The sequence below is a fragment of the Nilaparvata lugens genome, chromosome 5 (assembly GCF_014356525.2).
Source record: "Nilaparvata lugens isolate BPH chromosome 5, ASM1435652v1, whole genome shotgun sequence".
Classification (NCBI taxonomy): Eukaryota; Metazoa; Arthropoda; class Insecta; order Hemiptera; family Delphacidae; genus Nilaparvata; species Nilaparvata lugens.
The window spans coordinates 18,084,294-18,102,026 of record NC_052508.1 but is presented as its reverse complement, the minus strand read 5'-3'; the positions used below and the strand labels follow the sequence as shown (position 1 = coordinate 18,102,026).

General features: G+C 35.5%; 1 protein-coding gene across 5 annotated transcripts in view; it reads left to right on the top strand.

Moving 5' to 3' along the window:
- LOC111056267 (kinesin-like protein CG14535) overlaps positions 1 to 17,733 on the top strand; it is a 172,420-nt gene that overhangs the window by 43,089 nt on the left and 111,598 nt on the right. For all 5 annotated transcript variants that reach the window (XM_039427801.1, XM_039427805.1, XM_039427804.1 and 2 more), the window contains one exon: positions 1,881 to 2,098. In XM_039427801.1, the coding sequence (XP_039283735.1) occupies positions 1,881 to 2,098 (218 nt within the window). The remainder of the gene's footprint in view (positions 1 to 1,880; positions 2,099 to 17,733) is intronic.

Genomic DNA, 17,733 nt, shown 5'->3' with positions numbered 1-17,733 from the left:
ACTTTTTTCTTAATTTTCATTCCATTAGAACCATTCCTTATTTTCTTTTGTAGTCCCCACTTTAATATTCATAACTCTTGAAGATAATGATTTTCGTAGCTAGGTCTACAGTGAGGGTAGTTGTTTTATGAGTTTTTACTTTGAAGATGTTTCAAGGACCTCATGTTATTGTTCAGGATTGTCGGTGTTGATTTGAAAATAGGCGGCCTCTTTGATGATGCAGATTTTTCGGGAGGAAGAATGATGAATGAGAAATACAGCAATTGTTCGCTGTTTGTATTTTGCTTTCCCCATTCACCGTTCGCACTCCACACGTGTCCTGTCTTTGATTTTCAATAGCAATCAACGGGGTGTTAACCCTCGCACGCTGCAGAGAAAAAATGACGTGGGGGAATCAACTTGTACGGTCCCGGCTGATGAAAGAAAACATCCGAAATCAATCAGAACCCTCGCGCCGCGTAAAGTTGAGGTTGGGTCATTAGAACGGCACTGCCCTAAGTGAAGGGAGGCTGTGTTGAGGGCTGCTGCGATATTACTGTAGTTGGAAAATCATTTGTACTACACTTGTGACATCAGTGTAGTTCATTTGTCGTAATCAACTAGATTCATTTCTTGACTTCCATGTCGGCTTATAGATTAAGTTATGTTCACTAATATCACACACAAGATTTATATCTGTGCTAATATCTAGAAAGTTTGGTCGCTATCACAGCAGTGAACATGATTTAAAAGTCATAAATTCATGTCAAGCAAACAGTAAGCATGATTTACAATTCATGTTATCCAGCAAATCACTTTTTAAACAATACCCCTTATTAGAATTTTTACACAATTAACTCTCAAACAACACAAAAAGCTACCGCTCTTTTAATCATTTACTCGTTTTCTTTTCATTCTGATCTATATAACCCTACAGTCCAAATCTTTGAATAAGAAAGATCTCATATCTCGAACCATGAAAAAATTATCCTCGAATAATCCAAATGATATACATCTTTCAAATCAAATCAAATATACCTTCAAGTGACTTTGGATCTTGATTGAAAGCTCAATTTCTCATTACTCATGATCTGAAGTAGCTTAAATTTTTTTTGTACGATATTTTGTTGTCCTTATGAACTCTATCAGATTAAACAGAACTTGCCAAACATCTTTTCAATCTGGTAGAATTCAATCTAATAGGACGGCAAAATACCGTACGAACAAAAATCGATGTGTGTGTGTTGTGTGTGTGCGGGGCTTTACTCTCATTTCTTGTACTTGGAGATCTTGGAAATCAGTTTAGCAACCAAATCAACCAAATTAAAATCAATGATAATCTAAATCTTGATTATACACATAAGCTTTTTTATCACTTATTTGTTATTATCTTTCTCTAGCCTTCTCTATCTGTCTATTATATTCTTCTATTCTGAAATATATTATGCATCTAACCTAAAAAACCAGATCTGTAGTAATAATCCCAATCAAAAATCAATTCTTTAAGATTATTTGATTATTCCTGAAATAGTTATTTTCTCTTGATAAGCTCATTCAGACCAGAATTACGGTACGATTTGTGGATTTGAAAAGTTCATATTTTGAGTAGCAAACGAAAGGCTGCTCAGTCGCGGGAACGAAAAACCATCTTTTGTAAATTTCATACTCCTATTCATGCACCCCAGAACCCAGCAAACCAGAATTATCAAATCATGATAAAAATCAGAATAGCCTACACTGTAAAATCATATAGAAACTGAAAGATAGTATACTCTAATAGAACTTGGATGTATAATCCAGACAATTTTTGAATCTGAGTTTTTAGCTGTTGTCAATTCATTTATTTCTTAATGCTCTTCGAACTCCACTTGGCACTGAAACTATTATTTGTTGATGAACAGGCAATGAGCGTGTCGCGGCAGCACAACGCGGAGACACGCGACGCGGGCCGTGACAGTGGAGACGGCGAGACGCAAGCGGGTGGCGTGTGCGGTTTGAGGGCTGCGCAGTCGGACCGTAAGCCGCAGCGGCTGCTGCTGGAGACGCAGTTCGCGTTCTCCATGACGGGACACGTCGGCACCTCGGCACAGGCTTCGGCCGCGGCTGCGTTTTTCGCAAGGTAAGCTCACAAAACCTTTTCAATCGATTTTGCATGAATATTTTTCATTTATTACAATAAGTACAAACACTTACGGGAATTTTGTATTAATATAAACGACAACTTGATAATGTAGATGGTCAAGTCAATATAGAAAGCTTAACATTACAGCGGCCTTATGAGACTGCGCTTTTTCACGTGACTGATTCATCTATACTAAAGACAATTGTTGTACAAAAATAACAAAATTTGTACCTGCAACAACAAATACACATATTGTAAGAAAAAAATAGCTAAATACCAAATTGATACAAATATTGGTACTGTAAAGACAAAAGCTGGCTCTCCTCTATAGTCTGTCCTATAAGAATCTATCTATGATGCTATCAAATGAAAATGTGTTTTTGAAATGAAAAAATAATCCAGTTTAATAGTTAAAATAATTTTCATTATTGTACCAGAAAATATTGCTCATTAACCTTTTAAGACTAGATTGCAAAAAAGAGAATCTAAATTAGTGGAAATACCCACGAATGACAAATACTTAAATTTTCAATGAATTAAAATTAATCAATATTGATGAAGACTAGCATGCTATTCAGTATCTCCCAATACATTCGAAAAGCAAATCGACAACTCATCTTTCAGCAATTGCTGCTATGTATTGGTTGATATTGGAATTGGATAAAAAACACGATTATAGTTTACAAGAATTCTTCACTCTGCCTACACCCTCCTGATTGGGCATCAATTTGTAACCTATAATATATTTGATATTACTTCCAAAATGGTGTAACACGTATAAGATGGGGTCTACAATGTAAGTTGAAAGTTATAAAAAATTACTAGAGAATAACTCTGAACTCTGCCAGTAGACGGCAGCGCATGTTCGGTAATATTTTCAACTCCGCCTACTCTCTCCTGATTGGTCGACAGTTTGTGATGTGATACACAAGCTCTTCACCAATAGGCGTATTTGGATAGGCCCTACATCTCCTGCCGTCTACTGGCTGAGTTTAGACTTGAGTTACAAACTGTTGTCCAATCAGGAGAGAGTTTAAAGAGTCCAATGATAATATATAGCTCTATTTAATAGCCTTGGGCAATGTCTAGAATTTTTGTAAATTATTATTATCGTGTTTAAATTTGGAAATGAATGTATCTCCAACTGTAACATTACAAGCAAGATTTCGCTCAATTTCGAGTTAGAACAGCTTGCGTATTTTCAATCGGGTGCATGAAACAAGCGCTGTTGATTACGGCTGCATCCTTTCGTGAATTGTATCAAGTAATAAGCTATTATCAATTACGTGTATTCAGGACAGTACAATAACCCCGAGACAATGCCAACCAGTCCCATTTCAGAGACACAGCATTCCGTTTTCCCAGCGAGCACAATTTCCATCCTGAAATAATAAGAATGTCTCTGCACCTTTGTCTATTAGGAAGTAGGCAATTAGATGTGGGAAACAGTGGCGGAAATATATATTTCCACACGTTTAGTGGACTGCTTTGTTTATTTGACTTCCATTATTCCTTTCTCACTCTCTCACACATATATTTAGTTGCTACTGTTTCTCTTTACTTCCCATGTGTGATCGGTCTTTCATGTTGTCTTCTGGTTGGTCGTTGCTACTCCACAACATAATCCTAATTATGGTCTGTGCCACAGTTCTCATTATTCGTTTACAAATGCTCTCAAAGTACTAACGAACATTCAATTCCCACACTTGGAAGTTTGTGTTTCCGTGGAGGTGTTTTGAATATTCATCAAAGGTTCGCTTTTCTTGCATTGGTGCTGCCTACTACACATATTCTCAACGTATGATACTTTGATCAGATAAAGATATGTTGTGATACGATGACAACATATCTATCATACCTTCTCATCATTTGAAATGGATCATATATGAATGTATATTCAAGATCATTATTCGGCAATATCTAACAAAGTCTTCTTGAGGAGTCAATGTACCGCATATTCACTTCTGTTACTTCACTCATATTATATTATTATACTTGAGTATAATTTTGAATTCAAGGTAGTTAGTTGTATTGGATGAGCCATCCAATTATTGAAATTAAATTTGATGGTAGTTGATATCAAGACTTGTCTAATTCATCGACAGGGCTATAAACCTTCCTGAGAGAATTTCGATTGAATATTGAACCAATATTCTCTTATGATAATTTGAATTTATGTAGAAAAGTGGCTGCAAACATTTTTGAAAGAATTCCAAACTGTAATTAATTCTATTACAAATCTATATTCAACTTTGACAAAACTTGAGAACTAGAAATTCCCTTCAGGAATCGTACTCATTACACTAGCAGCGATTACACTGAAGTTGCGACGCTCTGTTACTCTAATTTATGGAACTCAGGTATTGGAACAGTGTAACAGATTAAGGTTTTTCTAGCTGCTAAAATACAAGTTTTATTACTGTTTTTTCAGCATATTTTCAACTAATTACCTTGATTAAATCAAGCACACTCTTCATCCTGACAAGAAATTAGTTTCGTTCATTATAAAAAAGTAAGAAGCTACGCACGAGCAATAATTTTCATTGCATATAGTTGTCAATAACTTTTAAAATGTTTGAGAATAACTTTTGAAATCAATATTATTGTTTGGGGAGAAAATAATATACTGCAGTTTGTTGTCAACTTCTTCTGAAAAGAGGTTAAAGAAATTATAGGAGCTAGTTTGCAAGATGCGAGGTGACTCTTGTGATAGTTGAAAGTAAACAAGGTTATCCAGAAAATTTATTTGATGCAGACTGACAGCGCTATTCTAAAGTTGGCTACTTGGAGCATGATAAATTGAACCGCCTACGAAAGCTGCATTCACGAGAAGCGTGAGGTTTTACTTACCGATAAACGAACATAATGTTCAATGTGCCTGTATTCCACTCCAGGCACCAACCTGTACCAAGTCTTATTTCAATGAGGACGGCTTTACTCGTCCAATACAAAGCCCCAGTAAGTTAGCTGCAAACGAAAGCTGCTTCTATTCAAAGGGAATTCCATTAGCTCTCCAGATTAAGAGCCTTCTCAACTTAATGCGAAGTTAATGTTGTATTCAGGTGGTGACTGAATGAATGGAGTCTAAGTAGACTGTTTTGAATAGTGGTTCCATTAAAATGAGTCATCTGATGGCGAATTTCAATACAATAACTGAGTTCTATTCAGTGATAATATTCGATAAAGCTGTACTCAACCCCAATTGCGAAGAATGCCGAGGAGACTCTTGTACTCCTAATTGTGCCTGATAAAAAATATTTCAATTCAATTTCAGGACAACTTCATTACACCACTGTGTCATTGAAGCTGTAATTATTTCAATCTTATTTGAGTCCCCTTGTATCTTCCTTACATAGTTCAGAAATTATTGTAGGTTATTCATTGGAAGTCTAATTTTAATATAACAATATACTTCGATTCAAGACTTGAATTTGCCTATACTGTACCATCTAAGAAAATTAGTATTATTTCTATTAGCTATTAGTATTATCCAAGAAAAAGAGCCTTGAACTACTACTGGAGAATCTTAGTTCACAAATCTATTCCATACTGGTTATCTGCTGGGTTTTTACTTTCCTTGCCCTATTAAGGTACCCCAATTTCTAAATTTCTATACGTTTCAAGGTCCACTGAGTCCAAAAAAAGTGATTTTTGGGTATTGGTCTGTGTGTGTGTGTGTGTGTGTGTGGTGTGTGTGTGTGTTGTGTGTGTGTGTGTGTGTGTGTGTGTGTGGTGTGTGTGTGTGTGTGTGTGTGGTGTGTGTGTGTGTGTGTGTGTGTGTGTGTGTGTGTGGTGTGTGTGTGTGTGGTGTGGTGTGTGTGTGTGTGTGTGTGTGTGTGTGTGTGTGTGTGTGTGTGTGGTGTGTGGTGTGTGTGTGTGTGTGTGTGGTGTGTGGTGTGTGTGGTGTGTTGTGTGTGTGTGTGTGTGGTGTGTGTGTGTGTGTTGTGTGTGGTGTGTGTGTGTGTGTGCGCGTGCGTGCGTGCGTGCGTGCGTGCGTGCGTGCGTGCGTGCGTGCGTGCGTGCGCGCGCGCGCGCGTGTGTGTGTGTGTGTGTGTGTGTGTGTGGTGTGTGTGTGTGTGTGTGTGTGTGTTGTGTGTGTGTGTGTACACGATATCTCATCTTTCAATTAACGGAATGACTTAAAAAATTGGAACTGAAGGTCCTTATAATATAAGGATCCGACACGAACAATTTCGATCAAATGCGATTCAAGATGGCGGCTAAAATGGCGAAAATGTTGTCAAAAACCGGGTTTTTCGCGATTTTCTCGAAAACGACTCCAACGATTTTGGTTAAAGTTATACCTAGAATAGTCATCGATAAGTTCTATCAACTGCCACAAGTTCCATATCTGTAAAAATTTCAGGAGCTCAGCACCATCTTTGCAAAGTTTGATTTTAGATTCTCAATTATTATCAGGACAATTTGAACAAAAAATTACGAGTGGAAAAGATTGAGCATGAGAATCTCTTCAATTAATTTTTAGTAACATTTTCACCTAAAATCAAAAATAAGCTCGAAATTCGAGAAAATGTGATTATCCAATAATTGCAAACTGTTGGTTCTATTAAATACTATGAAGAGATAGCAGACCTCGTGTATCTCCAGTGTTATTGCCCTGTCACCAGCTGGCTCAAATCTTTGAATAGTAGACTTGAGATGCACGGGAACACTAGCGTCAGGTGATCAATTTTCATAACGGCAAGGAAAGTTGTGTGAGTGCGCCACACCAGATTTTTAACACTGGTATTCAATACCTCCAAATAGTATAAATTTGATACTAGTAAGATGCGATACTGTAAAATAGTAAAAATATTAGTGAGAGCTAAGTTTTAAAACGTTTCGATTGAATTTCTCCATTGTTGCATTGATTTGCAATCAAGTAATATGGACACCGTGTGAAACTTCATCAAGCTGTTGCACCAATTTGGAGCTACGAATATGAACGTACACGCGCAACCAACTATGTTCATATGAATCAGTATGACTGTTGATGATGATGGCGATAATGATGATTTATCAGTACGTTGATTAGTTCTCACTTTGAGGTGTGAACAACTGAATATGGCTCTACAATCGTAGGTGCGACTATAATTGAAATTCGGGCTACAGCTGTATACCGTTGTTTGGAGGTGGTCCAAAATTAATTTCGACAGTTACTGTTGTCCATATTTCATACTTCAGTGTAGTTGGAGGAATGCTAAGTCCATGACGTGATCGAAACTCACAAATGTGCTCTGTACAAGCCTACTCATTATTTCAGATAGTCTAGCTATTGTCTGCAAACAATATCTAGGCTAGAGACGTGGGACTTTGTAGGTTTGTTGGAGCAAACTAGATTGAACTGAATTGGATTACACTTTTTTCTTTAGTTAACTTCATTTTCAATTTCAAGTCTCACAAAAAATTGTTATTTATACTCATATTTTCAAATTGGCTTCATTTCGATTACTAATCAAGCTTGTGATGGTTGCATTCTCCATCTCCCAATTCCCATTAGCTGTTGTCATCACGACGAAATCATTGCTGTCTCATTGATTAGTTGAACTCTCCTTCACTAAACTTTTTTCGTGATGACGGAATTGCTGCTCTGTATTTATAGGTTATTCTCGCCTATTCAACTCCTATTGGCTGTTGTCATTGCGACCAATCTACTACACTGTTTAGCTTATGACCTGTGGACATTATTTCGGAGTTTGGTTTTTTATTTGTGAAACGCTTTTTTATGATTGAAGCGCTGTCAAGTAGTGTTTACTTGTCAGTTTGTAATGGGTTGAGATATTCACATAATATCATATCAATGCATTTGTGTATGAACGTAGTAGCTTCCTCTTTAATTATAGTCTTACTATAATCAAGTCTCACTCAATACCTGACAACAATTTGTCATGTAGTCTACTCTATAAATAATGACAATTACAAGTTATGAATGGACTCTTATTGCTCTCTGAAATTGGTTATATTCTGTTGGGATGACGATAAAATCTTAGTTTTTTCATTGACTTGTCTTCGATTGATAAACTTTCCATTTTCAATGTTTTTCCTGTTTTCATCACCAAATTGCTGTCCTATCAGTGATGAGCTCGAGCTTATTTGTATTCTCTTCCACTTAAATGTTATTGGCTGTTGTCACCGACAAACTATCAGGTCATTGCCTTGCTTGTGATTGGTTGAATTTTCTGTTACTCGACTCCCACGTTCTGCTCTCTTGACGACGACATTACACATTTCTAGCTTTTTATTTGTAAAATTCTCTTCTATTCAATTCCTATTACCTTTTATCATGACGAGAAAATTGTTTTCAACACTTTTATCTGTATTTTAGTGATTGATTAATAAAATTTCTTCTTCTTTTTTTGTTTTTATTCTTCTTTCTTTCACGGTTAAGGCATGCATCATTGCCTTTTCCGAACCTCTTCGTCTCTATGATCGGACCATCTTTTTCTTTGATTAATCAAATTGTCTCTTGAAGCAAGAGAAAATTTTAAAAGAGGGAGTTGAATCCCACTTTTAAAATTCTCTCTTATTCAACGTCTTGCTGTTGGAATGACGACGGAATCGCTGTTCTCTCATTGGTTGGCTTTTGATTGGTTGAGCTCCCTCCTACTCTCACTCTTATAGACTTTCTCCATTTGCCTTACTCTCATAGCTTAGTCTGTGATTTATTGAGTTCTCTCACATTCATCGCAGTTCGCAATGGTTCGAGAAGTTTGTGCACGAATGGCTTCGATAGAATCAGTTGATTCAATCAAACTGCTATCTAAGGTTTCTATTTTTGTTTATTATTCTAATTATTCATCAATCGAACTCAATAAATGATCTTCAAGAGTTCATCAACAGTTATTGAAAATCAGAGCTTGTACCACAGAGAAAAGAAAAGAAGCACATGGTATGCTTATTCCATGCTTGTACTATTCCTATAAATTTAATGGTTCGAGAAGAGTGGGATTATTCATTTATTTATCCATCTGTACAAAATCATTTATCATCGCCAAATTTCATTTACTGCATTAAAACTAGAGAGAAATTTATAAACTTTATAAATTCAAATGATATAGAAAATACACATTGCCATTTGCACAAAAGCCGGTTAAATTCAAATCGCGGTTAATTCCACGATTAACAGGGTCTTATCAAAAAGGCCTTCTCTGATTGGTGCTCGTGAAATTAATCACGGTTAAAATTTAACCGGCCTTTGTGCAACCATCACACTCAGTCGCTCTAGTATTATTGATGAATGTTGTATCATCAAAGAATTGAACATTTTCGAATTCATATCATATTCAAGAGTCAGCATTGTGATTTTTTGCTTTATGAAATATTCCCATGCTCAAAATAAGGAAATGTTTTGTTTTTAAACCATGATTAAATCTCAACGATATATTTATTATAGAAACATTGAAAGTTGAGAGCTCTGATAACAAATCAAAATAGAAATTCCTGGTTTGAAGAAGCAGTAGTAGATATGGTGAGCCGTAGGCGTGATAGAAAGCAGACGTATGAAGTAGTGCGGAAGCAGACGAGCTTTATTTGGACGTTTTGTTGGTGTCGAAGTGTGGCACACTCAGTACGTGGATGGATGAAGTTGGAGGATGAAGGAGGGTGGCCTCCAAAAAAAGACAAAGCTAAAGAAGAACACGAGGGAAGTCGCGGCCTCCAGATTTACAAAACAATACTTTTGTCATCGTATCCGGCCTAATGGTTTGACAATGAATCATCATTAACATCGTCACCATCTTTATCATTATTATAAATGCACTGTCTTGCAGCAGTATTCTTCCCTGTAACCTCTCCTTTTTAAGATTTTTACGAAATCTTTCAATTGTTCTAGTTTGTCTAACCTGATTAGGGACTACAATCTACAATCGACTTTAGTCTCCACGCATCCCACTCTAGATAACTGAGAACTTTTAAAATACTGTTTTTGGTGAGAAACAGGCGTTGGCTCAGTCATTGTTTTTCAAAATAGATCCCCTCACAAATGCATTTTTTGTTGAAGTATCCCCTCTAGTGACCTTTCCTCATTAAGAGTATTAAGAAATCTTTCAATTATGTCTGTGCAAAGGCTAAAAATAAACTTTCTATTGGTGATATTTTTCAAAGTTTTTCGATTTGTATCTATCAAGTTATCAAAATTAAAAAAAATTAATGAGATATGAGCGCCTAAAGTTTAAATTTTTGGGACAGAAAATTTCAAGTTCGGTAAGAGATAAATCCATGAGATTTAGAGGATAGATTCTTCATGGTATTGTTGATCTATAAAAAACAAAATTTTTTGAAAATATCAATTTTTGAGAAATTTATTCAATTTACTAAAAATGACCAAAAATAGCTTTTAGTTGAGTTATTTTTGGTCATTTTTAGTAAATTGAATAAATTTCTATAAAATAACTTTTAGTTGAGCTATTTTTGGTCATTTTTAGTAAATTGAATAAATTTCTCAAAAATTGATATTTTCAGAAAATTTTTGATTTAATAGATCAACAATACCATGAAGACAAAAAAAGAATCCTCTAAATCTCATGGACTTATCTCTTACCGAACTTGAAATGTTCTGTCCCGAAAATTTAAACTTAAGGCGCTCATATCTCAAAAAGTAATGATCGGAAAAAAATGTTTTCCTGAGAAAACTTTTTTATTTTGATAGCTTGATAGTATACAAATCGAAAAACTTTGAAAAATATCACCAGTAGAAAGTTTACTTTTAGCCTTTGCACAGCCTTATTCCAGTCTAACATAGATTCCAGTCAACCTTATTCCAGCCTTATTCCAGTCTAGATAGACTACAATCTATCTTTATAATCTACAATCGAGTATAGACTTGACTCAACCCATCTAAATAACTGAGAGGTTTTAGAGCTGTTGTTGCTGAGAAACAGGCGTTTGCATAAAGTCATTGTTTTTCAAAATGGAACTTTCTATTCACGGGTTTAAATAAAATCCACTGGAGAAAATGAACAACTTATATATCAAGAATTACATCATCAATATCATATGTTTATATCTTCCAAAATACACTTCTGTTGTGAAGTCACTGCCATGTTTATGGCATGGTATTGATGTAATCGTAGCCTATTTATTGACGATTCGGTAGATAGTAAAGAATCACTATCAGTAGATAGGCCTACTGCATGATACTACTTTATCTTATCTATAAAATGCTCTCTCGTTTAGTACTAAGGTAATCATAATGATATAAGGATTGTATATTCTAGTTTCCAGTTCCTTGGTAGCAGCTATAAAACGTTCCTCCAATTGATTTATCAGAGTTAACGAAAATTACAACTGATATGTACTTATGACAGTAGTGTAGATCTCGAAAATCTATGACACTATTTTCCCTGAATAAGCACTGTAGCATATAGTCAATACTCTCAAGTGTAGGTTTTCTCTGACTGTAGTAAGTAAATTTGCTGTAGTACCGCACAGTGTGATGTTTAAAGTGTACTAGTCAAAGCTTGCAGTATGAATTGGTAAAGGTCGGTAATCGAATCTCACGATAATTCTTCGCGACTCGCGACAGGCGTGTACTTTCATGCACCTGAAAGCCAACTGGCTTCTTGTAACCGGTAGAAACGTTGAAATAGTAGTAGATGCCAATCTCGATTCAAATCCGTCTCATAAATACTCGCGAAGCTGTCATTGAGCGTCGAGCCAGGTGATGGAATTATTGTTAGATGAAGTATCGAGATATATAGCTCAGCTGGTGCGCCAGTCTGTACCCTCACATGCGAGTTGGTATTTTTTGACACACATTCGACTGGAAAGTCGACGTAAGTACCGTGTGTTAATGTATGCAAATGCACCGGCTTGAATGTGGTACATATGACAGGCACTTCAGGGCGTCATTGATAAACGTTCAAATAGCAGCCATATTTATATAGCGGCCACATTATGTGGCAACTATATTTATATTTCGTATTTATTATAGGGGAGCCTGTTGAGCTGTTATTTATGCTGCGTGCTTTGTACGCGTCAAGGTGATGGAAAACTTCACTTCACTCCTCACTTATCAATTCACTTTCGATCGAATCCGATCAATCTGAGCTTGAATCGAGTTTTAAAACTTGGTTTTATGGAATGAAATCAATTTTCGTGATTTGTCTTGAACGGAGCTTGATCGTAAGAGCTCAAATTGTTTGTTCGTTTTTGGCACCAATGTTTCCTGTTGTGTAATCCTGTAGTATACTCTATTTTTCATTGTGCTAAAACTTTCGTTCTGTAGTTTTTTCAGACTTATAAAGTTTCAAGAGAAGAATATTCTTAATATTAAGAATATTAAATGTGAATGAAATTGCGATTTTAATGATACAAATGAATGAGTAAGAACTTACTTCATCCCACCTTAATCAAGTACGATTTAAATTACTTGAATCTGTGTTTGATGACATGATGGGTGATTCTTCGTAATTCGTATGGAAAATATAGGAGGTAATATTGGACGAATTTAATACTTCTTCTTTAAGACTTCTTCAGCGTAAAATGTAGTATCAAAATACTATTTATCGACTTCAATCTTATTCAAGTAGTCATTTATTCGAATAAGTAAGAATAGAACGTTTTATTAGCTAAGTTCAATAGAAATTATAGAAATTCAGCATTAAATTCTAATCGTTCAATATACAATAGTGTTCGCTCAATAAGACATTTGGAAGCCTAATGAAATTTTGACTTATATTATAAAACATGGGCGAGTAACCAAGAACCAATTTATTCTGCTATTATATCTACCTAGTTGAATATTCTATCTCTCTCTCTCTGGTTTTATCTCCAACCGACGTGGGTAAGCTTACCTTAGTTAATGGACATTAAACTCTCATTGTCCAGAGAACTTTCATTTGAAAATCAGTAAATGTTCATTTCAACTTTGTGAGTTTGGTGGCATTTTTGGTGGCACTCGGATAACTTTTGCAGTGCATGCTGGCCTATGGCACATTGTGCCATAAACTCACAAACTGTTAGGACATCGTTAGTACATGTTGATCGGTCTAGACGTGGCCGAGAAGATATTGGTGCAAATTATAGTTTTTGTGAGCAATATACTGAGCATTAACCTTAAGGTGTGACATGAATGGTATATCACGTTTCTCACATGATACTCAAAGTAGATAACATGATTTTACCCTTTAGCTGTCCAAACTACGTTTCATTCTCACTTTTAATAGTCTACAATTTTTTTAAATCATGTGAAGTTTTCATATGTTGTTCATTGATACTACTCATTGTCAGTAGAAGTGTAATTCCACGTTTGATTTCTGTGCTCAATTGATTTTTGAAAAGATCAAATTCTCAATGAAAGTATTGTAGGAGAAAAATAATAAAATTTTTCATTGCTTTCGTAATGAAACACATAATAGTTTTGACTCTTATAAGTGGTAAACCCAAATACCCAAATACACAACACTAGATTCACACCACTATGCAATAACTGTAGCCAAGGTACCAATAGATCGATTGCGCTTTTAAAAAAGATGAATCAATGTCATGATAATTTATTGTTTCCAGTTGCAATAACCCAATAATTAGAAGAATATTCCAAAGTTTTCAAAAATAATTCTACTGCTTTTTTCAACATACAGTATTTAAAAACAGGGTTATACCGTTATACGTATGTGGCATGTGGTACAAAATTATTTAGTTTGTTCTCTTAAGAGAGTACAATGTTTTAAACTAAGGTTTTACAAAAGAGCTGAAATAATTTCACGATTTTCATTTATGAAGGGACGAAGGGATCTCCATCTTGAATACCCTTCATAGAATTGAGCTAAGTGTACAAATACTGTTTGATATTATTCATTACCCGTATGAGGCATAGTTTGTACATGTACAAAAAATAATCAGTATAGATAAACAAACAATTTTTTTGAGCACTAGACATATTCTGAACTGTTTAATGTTCTGTTACATGGTGAATATTTGATTCACCATCATTCGAATAATTGTCTAAGAGTATTTCTTCAAACATCAGAAGAAATGAGAAAGTTATATGAAAACCGGGTAAAGGTAGAAGTGGATCCTGTAGACTATTTCATACGATTGATTCACATTAGCATTCGAATCAGATTTTTATTCCATAGAAGATGGGATCTACTCAAGCGAAATTGAAATTAATTGATAATCCATTTCTACATACTACTCTGCAAACAACAATAATATGGTTTACTAATTCAGCTTGATTACGATTGGTGCAAACATTGTTAGCTAAAACTAATACTGCAATACGTGATAACAATTATAATTTCCAGCAACCCGACAGGTGCAGATGCTAGTCCAATTATCTGCTCTTTTGGTCAGCGTATGGATTGCTTCGCTTAATTGGATTGGGAATGTTCACTGTAATGAAAATCAAATCTCGTTTTTATGAAAATATTAACTAATAATGAATGCTTTCGATATTCAGTTCGATAGTCAGTAGCGACTTCCTCTTCTATGTTTTCGAATAGAAAATTTGGATTATTTTCTCATAACCTCTTAAATGATTAATCCTTGAAATATTCACAGTACTCATAGTTTTATTCCAGCTTAAAGATATACCATATACAACAAGCTAGCTTGGTTATTGTTACCCTTTTCTGAAAGTGGGGAGCACGATCAAAGTAGGGGATACTCATGCAATTCAATATTAGTTAATGAAATTCTCTTTATTAGGCTCTCATGTATAATAAACAGACCTCCAACTACCGCCTACAAGGCAAATACTGAGAGTTAGCAACCATGTAGTATATGGAAATTCGCATACACAGTATTTGCAATGTGTCATATTTCAATCGAGTTTTGAACAATAGAAATCAAGATATATGTTCGCAACTTAATGAACCACAGGTGTACTATTTCATGTCATGTTTTTCCAAGGAATTCTTCATTCTAATTATACGGAATAATAATTCATTGTAAAGATTAGAGTAACGAATCAAATTTTCCGCACTCGCTAGTTCCAGGCAATTACAGGGAAATTTGACTTGGCTTTATGCTCAAATTACTGTAGTTCCATCTCGATGTTTATAACATAGAATAACCAATCTGTCATATTTCCTCTATGTCCATACACAGTGGGTGGCTAATTATTGTCATAGATTTACTCAATAATAGTATGTCTATACTATCATAGGCAACCGGTGGTAAAACTCGGGTAAATATATAGACATGACAACTCCATTCATTCTATGAAGAAGAAGGATGTTATCTTTATAGATAACTGAAGTTCATAACCAATAAAACAATAAGACCGTTTATCAATATGGTTTTGTTGAAGCTATGGCTAGACAATCATTCAGACTCCCAGATTGACAAGATGGGCTTCTTCCATTTATCGTCTGATAAATAACTCTTGGCGCACAATACCTCCTTATTCGTTCTCCAAATCTCCATAGCTGGTTTTACTGCACTCCATTCTCATTATTGTGCACTAGGAATGGGTATCTTGGTTTGCAACGAGGCAACGCGATCAGCCTTTAGTGACATTCATTTCTAACTGACAACATCTCTGCTTACCATTCAACCAATGCTGTCAGCCTGATGTGAATCTCACTCTATAGCAATTCCCTCTCCTTTTCCGAAATTGAGCGCCTATCTTTATTGCAAGCCGCGCCGTTTATTACACAGCCATTGTCCGCCCTTTACTGTGCTGTTACTGTGCAGTGTCTGACGGACGGCATAAAACGGTGCCTAATAAAAAATTTCAATTAATGTCTTTTATATCGAGGTGCTGTGTTGTGCGTTGAGCAGCGTCCGGCGATAATAGTTGAAGAGTTCTTATTGCCGAACATGATGGGTATTCACTTTTGTTGAAGTGCTGTTGCCATTCAAATGATTGTCGTCCATTAACATGCAATATCCATTTGCGATACAAGTGAGATGTTTCCTTTCGTTTAAAGGATGAAGAGGAAGTATTCTAGTGACTTGAAGCTTGAAGGTTTCCTGAGAAGCATGAATATTTGAATCCCTGTAGAATTGAAAATAATATACTTTTGGATTCAAGAAGAGTTGGAAAAATATTTTCACGTGCAAGTTATTAGACCTAGGTGTGGGTATTTTGTTTGTTGGAATGTTTTGATTACCAATTCAAGAGTAAATTGTGAGTTTGCAGAGGTTCGTGTAATTGTTAGTTGAAGAACTTATATTTCTTTTTTTTCAAGGTAATTGCTTTCAAAATTACAAGGAATATAGACTTTTTACCCTCCAACTTCAAGTGAAGATTATTTCTCATGAAAGCGGTTATATGATAGAGGAAAGATCTATAAAGAACTCTTATTATTTTTATATGGTTATAGCCGAAAACAGGGGTGCCTGACCCCCTCAAGCACATGGATGCAACCCCCTTAAAAGTATAAAAATATTTGCTTCCCCCCCATAAATTAGGAATCCAAAAACTATTGTCAGTAGTCATTTTATGCACTGTTGACCTTTTTTGCCAAAGATTTGATTCTGAGCAAATCACCACCCGCTCCTTCCAAGAAGATTGCTTTCAACCGTCCAACCCCCCTTTTTGAGCACCCCTGCCTAGAGATTATTTTGACATTGGTTGTTCGAGTCCTGGAAGTCTGGGCTATGGTAAATCTCCATGTATGATGTGGAGAAATACTATCAAATTGCTTGATAAGAAAAGTAAGAAAGCTCAGAATTGAGCTAAGTCAGGCATAAGCTGATGTTTTGATATTTGTGCACAATATACCAAGTCGCTAGATAATATATTTCAAAGGGTTGAGGGAAAGCGATCTCTTTTGCGTATTTTAAAGGACACGGTATTCTTGGCTTGGCCATGTATTTAGACACAACGAATTCATGTTGAGAATACTGGAAGGTATAATAATTGGTCAAAGGGCTCGTGGAAGACCCCGGCTAAAATATGTGAAGCAAGTTACCAAAGATCTAGGGATCCAGAGCTATCCAACTGAAAATTACAGCTGTGGACGGAAAGCGATGGAAAGCTGCCTACCAATCGAATGATTGAAGCTAAAGAAGAAGAGGATAATATATTATCCAGATAAACCTTTCTGTATACTCATTTATAGGCCCTTTGATGAGGGAAGCTCATTTGCTGAAAATTGTATTTTGAATAGTTGAAGCAATTTTGTATCATGTTTGTGAAAACTATATGGAACCAACGATATTAAGTTTCAAGTCTTTTAAACCAGAGAATGCTTTTAAAGGCTCGCCCATTGGAAATTCAACAATAACTTTCAGAAGTCAATTTGCAGCTCATTAAATGAAGTTATTTTAGAAGATCGTCGACTCTATAAAAGCGATGTAAACAGTTCTGATTTGAATATTGTAATAGCTACTCGCACTGGGCCTAAATTACCACCAATACAAATATGGTAATGATTATAAATCGATACTAGATGTGGCGGCGCTTACAAAAAACCCTGTACAAACAACTTGAGTGCATCTTAATAAAGACTCATAAAAATGATATGGGCTAGAACTATGTTTATATTAAGAGTTACAATCAGAATGCTGGCGAACGCTACTTATAACCGAGAGGCTGGGCACTTATAAATAAGCGTAATTGTCTTGTTAGTTTCACATTAATTCACGAATCAACGAGACTTCTCTACCCTACCTATAATTTTTTATGTGCACTCAAGATTATTGTTGGGGAGCTGAGCGATATTCAAATGGATGAAAACAAT